Here is an 8,423-nt window from a genome sequence, read left to right as displayed (position 1 = left end):
AAGGTATTGGATTCTAAGTAACAAGGGGAGACTCAAGCAATTAGACTTGCTCAAACTGATACTACAATAACATTGAATGGACCATTTTATTAGACTAACTGTAGCTGACCATACTTTCAAATTTGAAGATAAGCTATTTCATCATCCTTCATTTGCTACAAAAATTATGTGGTACAAATTTACTTGGAAAAATCTGCACCTATTTCTAGAATTTCCAGGTAAAATTCCAAAATCCCAAGAAAATAGCAAGTCAAGCTACGAGCAAAGACTTCAAAAAGTGTCCATGTCACCATTTTGATGACTTTAAGATGAAAACCGTGTGGGTTCCACCATCTTTTGCAGGGTCCCAGTCAGCTCATAACTCCAATTTTCTATAGACTGGTGATTGAGAGACCAGGTCCAATGGGCCCCCATAGCCCTTGTCCATCAACCAAGTTACCAACATATAAAATCATGAACACCCCATCTCTCTATCTGCTATCTATAAATAAATTCTGTGATTGTGTGTATGTCTGCAGTACACAGCAAACTCATAAGCATTGTGTGCTTCCTTCAAACTCATAGAGAAATAAGCAGCAGAAGCTAGCTACCTACACCTTCACTCACTATTTCACTAACACTTTCAATGGCAGCCAACAACAGCACCATGGATGAAATGGCCCCAGATCAACTTGAACTCCCAGGATTTCGATTCCATCCCACAGAAGAAGAACTTCTTGAATTCTACCTTAAGAGTACGGTTTTTGGGAAGAGAATGCGCTTTGACATCATTGGGTTTCTCAATATCTACCACCATGATCCTTGGGACTTGCCTGGTACATACATTTTTCCTCATACTCCCAAATTGGTTTTAGTTAGTATTGTCGCTTTGACACATGAAATATATGGTACGTAGTGTTCTCTTGTTAAACAATCTGATAAATACTTAATTTAGACAAGAATCTGAATCACGCTTTCAAGTAATAATAAACTTAATTAATGGTTTAGATTCCTGATTTACACTCAGATTGTTTGATTAGAGAATATTTCCGGTGAAAAATTTATATGCATAGTTTTGCTTATAATGGTGTAACTAATTAATGGGTCTTTTTAATGAATATATAGGGTTGTCAAAGATTGGGGAGAGGGAGTGGTACTTCTTTGTGCCAAGGGACAGGAAGCATGGAAGTGGTGGAAGGCCAAACAGAACCACTGAAACAGGGTTTTGGAAAGCCACAGGCTCTGACCGCAAAATTGTGAGCCTTTCAGACCCAAAGAGGATCATTGGGTTGAGAAAGACACTTGTTTTTTACAGAGGGAGAGCACCAAGAGGAAGCAAGACCGATTGGGTCATGAACGAGTATCGCTTGCCTGATAACTGCCAGTTGCTCAAGGTATATACTAATTAGTGCCACTTTTCTTTCCTGGTTTAAAATGTTAGGTCCAAAAGGACAAAAAAAAAAAAAAAAGTTGGTGAAGAAGAAGGGGGGAAAAGTCTTATAATAATGTAAATTTGATAAGTCTATTCTATGACAATTGGTGTTTATCAATTGGAGCTTCACCAAAACATAGGTGGGTCTTTTGCAAGTGTATCCATACGCTTTTAAGATTAAATATCTCTTGAGAAGTTTCCATGCAAAGGGTTAGCATGGATGCTTGGAAGTTGGAGCCTACGAAAATTACAAACGCACTGACCTAAAACATTGACTTGGAATTGAGACTTAGGGAATGAGATTAATGTTGCTAACGTATGTTTGGTAACTACAAATTAATTTTTTGGGGTCCACTATAAATTAATGAGCCTTATATATTGTTTGTGAGAATTTAGGGGAGCATTGTATACAAGATGTCTCCAGCTTGTATTTAACCTCTCACTAAGATGTCACTAATTTTGTGAGAAAAAGTTTTTATATAAGAATTTCTCGCACTCTATTACACACAACTCTTTAAAAATAGAAACAACAATTTAGTCAGGCTAATGTGATTTTCCACATCTAATCTGGGTCTCATTAATTTGGGAATTATACTGCTCAAAACTGCTTAAATCGATTAATAGATATATATATATATATATAGAGGTGTCACTTTCACATCTGATAATTAATCTTGATTGGGTACTTTAGTTGGTCAGTTTTCATTAATTGGATAGTGTTGTGATGGATTTCTTATTCTATTTGTAAATGCAGGACATAGTACTATGTAAGATATATAGGAAGGCAACTTCCTTGAAAGTCCTAGAGCAAAGGGCAGCAATGGAGGAAGAGATGAAGACTAGCTTTCATGCTAATTCCCCCAACTCATCTCCTCCAACATCAATGGACACCGCCTCAGTTTACAACCAACAAGAAGACCCAACTCTACAAATGCCCATAAACCAAGTGATATTCAAGAAAGAAGCAGAGGATGTAGCAGCAGCAGAAGCACTAGTAGTAGAAGAGCAAAGAGATGAGAAACCATTAGGGAAAGATCACTACAATTTGCCAGAGCTCCAAGTGCCCAAATTGAGCATGGACTGGACCCAAGACCCCTTTTGGACACAGCTGAATAGTCCATGGCTTCAAAATCTGACCCCTTTGGCCAACATTCTAAATTTCTACTAATTAATTACTTTGATTTGATGATGGGTAGGATATAATAAAAGTATGGTGGTGTAGATAATTTTGGTCACACCTTAATTAGGACATTTTGTCATCCCTCACTCAGCAAAAGAGGGTTTAAACTTTCTAGGCTGAGTGCAAAAGAGATGGTTGTAGCTTCTGTCAATGCTCAAGCGTTTGCTGTTCTAGTTAAAGAACAGCTTTAAATTTAATTTTCTCCATCGCTTCTTTATTTTATTTTATTTTATTTTGTTCTTGTTTTTTCTCTTGAAAGAGCAATGCTAGCTATCTTTATCTATTGTGTAATGGCAAGTACCAAGTAGGAGAGGTCTCATGGACAAATGGGCCTTGATGACAAGCATCAAGGATTATGACAAAACTAGAATGGCCTATACTATACATGACAAATTGGGCCTCCTTGTACTGAAAATATGCTAATATAATGGAGATTGTTATTCTGTTTCACTTTACTCTCTGTTTTTTGTTTTTCTATGTGGATTTCAATTCCCAGTTGTTTTTTTATGGCAGATAAAACCGTATTTTTTTTAATCAACAGATAAATACCCCTGTTTATTAGCTAAAAGTTAAAGATAAATTAATACCCATTTTGCAATAGAAGCAAAAATGCTGATCATTTTATGAACGCAAAAATTTGATCAATCCACCCAAGTTTTAAAAAATAAAAAATAAATAATGATAATGAAACCCCATTACAAAATCACCAAAACGAACGAACTTTTAAATAATAATTGAAGAATTCATTTATTATTAGCACACAAATTCCTCAGGGTTATTACAAATGCGAACTTAACCAGCAGGATGGGGGGTGATCATATATGGCCTTATTCTCATAACTATCTATCACATGAAACAGTGTCACAAGTGTAGTGACAACACCACCAGCCCCCACCTCAAAAAAATAAAAATAAAAAGGAAAATTGAAAATAAAACTCATATTACATTGACTCTTGATCCAATTACATTGACTCTTGAGGCAATTGAATGACATTTTCATTTGAGTCCCCAGCCAAAAGGCCTTTAGTCAAGGTTGTCACCATATTCAACCACAAGCAAGTCACAATATCTCCTATAGAGCCTAATGCGACCCTCCACCTTAGCATTCCAACCCTGACTGCACTCAAGTCCACCATTGATGATGTTACCTGACCGTCCGCCTCATCAACCTACCGAGGAGGAACTAGTCGGTTGACCGGTTTGGGGTTATCGGTTCGTAACCATACTAAATCTAGCCCTAAATAGGAGGGTTTCATTTTCTCTCTTTTCAAGCGTTACTTTTTCATGAACCATGAATTGTTTTTTCAGAGTTGTATTTACCAATCATATGAATGAAATCATTTTCTCACATTCCGAAGCTTCTAAAATACTGGAAGCTAGTCATTAATGGAACAGTTAGCTAGTTAATAATGGATTTTTTTTTTTTTTTGGATGTGAGCGTAACACCATCACACATGGTGTTACTAATCCACATGTTATAACATGATGGACGATGAGTTTATACTCTTAAAACATAGTATTAATAAATATAAGTATATTATAATGTAGGTGGATTGGTAATACACTAATCCACGTCTTATAATATGGTGGACGACGAATTTAATAATTTTATCGTATAGTATAGATAATAGGGAATTTTAGATTCAAGAGCTAATCCATGTCTTATAACATGGTGGACGACGAATTTAATAATTTTATCGTATAGTATAGATAATAGGGAATTTTAGATTCAAGAGCTAATCCATGTCTTTTAGAACCTAACCATCTGATTGAATTTAATTGTAATTTTAGTCCAAAATTTTAATACTACATGCAAGTCACTATACCCATATTATTCCATATTTTTTACGAAGTATGCCATTATATGTACAGTGTTATTCTCCACCACATATAATTTATATTCGGGATAAGTATCATTTTGCTCCTTAAACTATTACACTTGTATCAGTTTGCTCCTCAGACTTCTAATTTGAAAAATTAAGGTACTTAAATTTTTTCAATATTACCAATTGAGGTAATTCAACCAACTTACTCGGTAAATTGATACAAGTAATGAGTATGTGACTACTATTTTTTCCTCAATAAACACTCTTCATGATGAGAATTTGACTTTGTGTAAATGAAGTTTTGGATGAAAAATGAGCAAATTCACAAAATTATCTCAATTGGCAAAATATTAAAATCAAGTACTTTAATTTTTCAAATTAGAAGTTGGAGAAGCAAATTGATACAAATACAATAGTCTGGGGAGCAAAATAACATTTATCTCTTTATACTCATACATATGTTATTCCCATTTTTTAAACTTTTGCCCACACGTTTTTAAATTGTAATATAAGTTCAAATCTTTAATGCCTACACAGAAAAATTTCTCTTATCTTATATAATGCCATTATGACAAAAAAGTAAAAAAAACGTACATGTCAATTAAACACATATTGACAAAAACATTAAACGCATGCAGCTAACCCCGTAGATATGTTAGTCCCCACTCCCAAGCTAGATTGCCAAAACACCATTCATATATTTTTTTGGGTCTGATACCATACATATGTTATTATCGGTGTGATTTGGACTGAAAAATTCGAATCTGACCTATCCTTATCCGAAAACTTTTAATTTTGAAATGTCCAAATTAAATTTGAACTCTGAAAATTTAAAAAAAATAAATAAATTGAAATTGAAATGTTTATGTAAATTTCGATTCAATATTTAAAAAATTATGTCAATTTATTTTGTATTTATATTAAATATTAAATATTATAATTTATTTAGTTTTCTACTTTATGTTTCAATAATTTGTGATTTGTTTCAAATATACACATACACATACAAATATATTAAAAACCGATGACTAATAATAAACATATGTATATTATAAATATGTGTATCATAATAAAATAAATTCTAAAAAAAACACTCACATTTTTGTACCTGTAATTACTATTTTTTTTTTTTTGTTTTTATTAGGAGGAGGGGAGATTGAAGATGGGGAAATTAATTTCATCATTATTCACAAAAAATAAATTCAAATATGCACTAAAAAATATTCCTAAAATATGAAAAATTTGATTTTTTATCCGAAAGTTTTGAAAAATGTGATATTTCGAAAAAATTCAAAAATTTTGATTTTTTGGAATAGAAGTTCCATTCCGAAATTTTTTGGATTGGAATTGGAACATCATATTTCCAATCTGATCCATCTAAAACACACCTATATATGTTATCATGCCTCTTCCATTAAAAGATTTCTTAAATAATTTTATTTAAGGGATCCATCATAGGGCCCATTTTATATTGTATTTTGACGGTATAAATCTTCTATTTTGTAGGTCTCTATTCCAAGATTATTTATGTAAAATATTAGACAAATCAAAAATCATTAAGATATCGAATTTTGATCAAATAAATAGATGAACATAATATTCTTGATAAACACTTGAAATGATGACCATTTAATCAATGATCAAATAATTTTTGATTTACCTAATTGTTTTACAAAGACGATCTTTTAATAGAAATTTAAAAAATAAATAATTTCAATTATTTAAATACAATAAAGAGTGAACCTTATAAGAGATCCCTAAAATATATAAGCTCATTAATGGAAAGGCCTTGCATATATTATTCTCATTTTTTACACGTTATGCTATTATAGTGAGTAGTCAATTAAACTCCTTTGTCCAAATCTGCTGTTGTCCCGATTTGTGGGTCCCCTCCTTGTTCCTCCTTTTATGTTTTGACACCTGTGCTCATACATAATAGCATTTCTTCACATGTATGTATATGCTTCTTTGCTTTGCCATATATGTTGGATATTTATCACTGATTTCATTCAAAAAAAGAATCAATTTTATAGCTTATCTTAATATGTCTCTTTAGGAAAAATTCTAGGTGGGAACTTCACATATAATACCCAGGGCTGTTAGTGGTCGAGAATGACCCTGGTAACGCCAGTGCCTGAAGAAGATGAAGCATGAACAAACATTAAAGTGGGAGTGTTAGATTTGATTTTTTGTTAATGTTTTGGTGTTGGAAAAACTTATTTATTCCCATATTGTAGTGATGTGTCATTCTTTGAAGAGAGAGATAGAGACAAGAGATGAAAGAAAGATAGAAAGAGAAAGAAAGTGAAAGAAGAGAGAGAATTAATGAGAGATAGGGGATGTCATGTGATATCACATGAGAAAATAAGTAAGTTAGTTTCTTTTATGTTAGGTGCATTATATAATCAATGAGCCTTATATATCTAATAGAGTATTGTATGTAAAGTATCTTTAATTTGTATTACACATAATAATTTCTCCTCATTAGGATGTCATCTCTTTTGTGAGAGAGAGTTTGTATATACAAATTTCTCGTACTCTAGCACACAAAACTCTTTGAAATAGAAGCAACAATTTAGTCAGGCTAATGTGATTTTCCACATCTAATCTAGGTCTCATTAATTTAGGAATTACACTGCTCAAAACCATTTAATTAAATTGATTAATATATGTTGGTGTCACTTTCACATCTGATAATTAATCTTGCATGCATCAATGGCACTATCTCATTTTGCAACCAACCAGAAGAGCCAACTCTACAAATGCCCATAAACCAAGTGGTATTCAAGAAAGAAGCAGAGGATGTAGCAGCAGCAGAAGCACTAGTAGTAGAAGAGCAAAGGGATGAGAAACCATTAGGGAAAGATCTACAATTTGCCAGAGCTCCAAGTGCCCAAATTGAGCATGGACTGGACCCAAGAGTCAAGACCCATTTTGCACACAGCTGAACTTTGGCCACAAAATCTGACCCCTTTGGCCAACATTCTAAATTTCTAATAATTAATTACTTTGATTTGATGATGGGTAGGATATAATAAAAGTATGGTGGTATAGATAAATTTTGGGCACACCTTAATTAATTAGGACATTTTGTCATCCCTCTCTCAGCAAAAGAGAGTTTCTACTTTCTAGGTAGGCTGAGTGCAAGAGAGATGGTTGTTGTACCTAGCTCAAGTGTTTGCTGTTCTAGTTAAAGAACAGCTTTAAATACCCCTGTTTATTAGCTAAAAGTTAGAAGATAAATTACCCATTTTGCCATAGAAGCAGAAATGCTGATCATTTTATGAACGCAAAAACCACCCAAGTTTTCAAAAAAATTTTAATGACAAATTGACAATGATACCCCATTAATTACAAAATCACCAAAACGAACAAACTTCTAAACAGTAATTGAAGAATTCATCTATTATTAGCTCATAAATTCCTCAGGATTATTACAAATGCGGAACTTAACCAGCAGGATAGGGTGATCATATGTGGCCTTATTCTCATAACTAATTAATATCCATAACATGAAGCAGTGTCACAAGTGTAGTGACAACACCACCAACCCCCCTCGTCAAAAAAAAAAAAAAATTGCAAATAAAACTCCTACATTAACTCTTGAGGCAATTGAAGAACATTGTCTTTGAGTCCCCAGCCAAAAGGCGTCTGGGTGTAGCAGTCAAGGTTGTCACCATATTCAACCCCAAGCAAGTCACAATACCTCTTATAGAACCCAATGCGACTCTCCACCTTAGCATTCCAACCCTGACCACACTCAAGTCCACCATTGATGATGTTTGTGGTGACACCGTAACCTGGAACCCGACCCGCTGCCTCATCAGCCGGGGAGGGAGTCCATTGGCCGGTGATGACATCGTGGCATGATGGCTTGGGTGACTGTGGGGTCATCCAGAACCAAAATGCTGTCTTGAAGGCAATGAGAGGGTCTGAAGCAACAAGGTCTGGGTCGTTCAATAGGTCCAACGCTATGGCTTGTCCACATTGTCCATAGTTGTAGTTC

The 8,423-nt window shown here is 33.9% G+C and overlaps 2 protein-coding genes across 2 annotated transcripts; one reads left to right on the top strand and one right to left on the bottom strand.

The window, feature by feature from the left end:
- Positions 1–493: 493 nt before the first annotated feature.
- On the top strand, positions 494–3,046 carry NAC036 (NAC domain containing protein 36). Its single transcript, XM_086253509.1, has 3 exons — positions 494–815; positions 1,105–1,373; positions 2,166–3,046. The coding sequence occupies exons 1-3, from the start codon at positions 626–628 to the stop codon at positions 2,577–2,579; spliced, it is 873 nt and encodes a 290-aa protein (XP_086109635.1). The 5' UTR covers positions 494–625; the 3' UTR covers positions 2,580–3,046.
- Positions 3,047–7,803: 4,757 nt separating this feature from the next.
- Positions 7,804–8,423, bottom strand: LOC147276321 (endochitinase 1-like). Its single transcript, XM_086255348.1, has one exon. The coding sequence runs from the start codon at positions 8,309–8,311 to the stop codon at positions 8,009–8,011; it is 303 nt and encodes a 100-aa protein (XP_086111474.1). The 5' UTR covers positions 8,312–8,423; the 3' UTR covers positions 7,804–8,008.

The sequence above is a fragment of the Dryas octopetala genome, chromosome 8 (assembly GCF_963921425.1).
Source record: "Dryas octopetala chromosome 8, drDryOcto1.1, whole genome shotgun sequence".
Lineage (NCBI taxonomy): Eukaryota > Viridiplantae > Streptophyta > Magnoliopsida > Rosales > Rosaceae > Dryas > Dryas octopetala.
The sequence above is the reverse complement of the archived record's forward strand: the minus strand, read 5'-3'. Positions and strand labels throughout refer to the sequence as shown.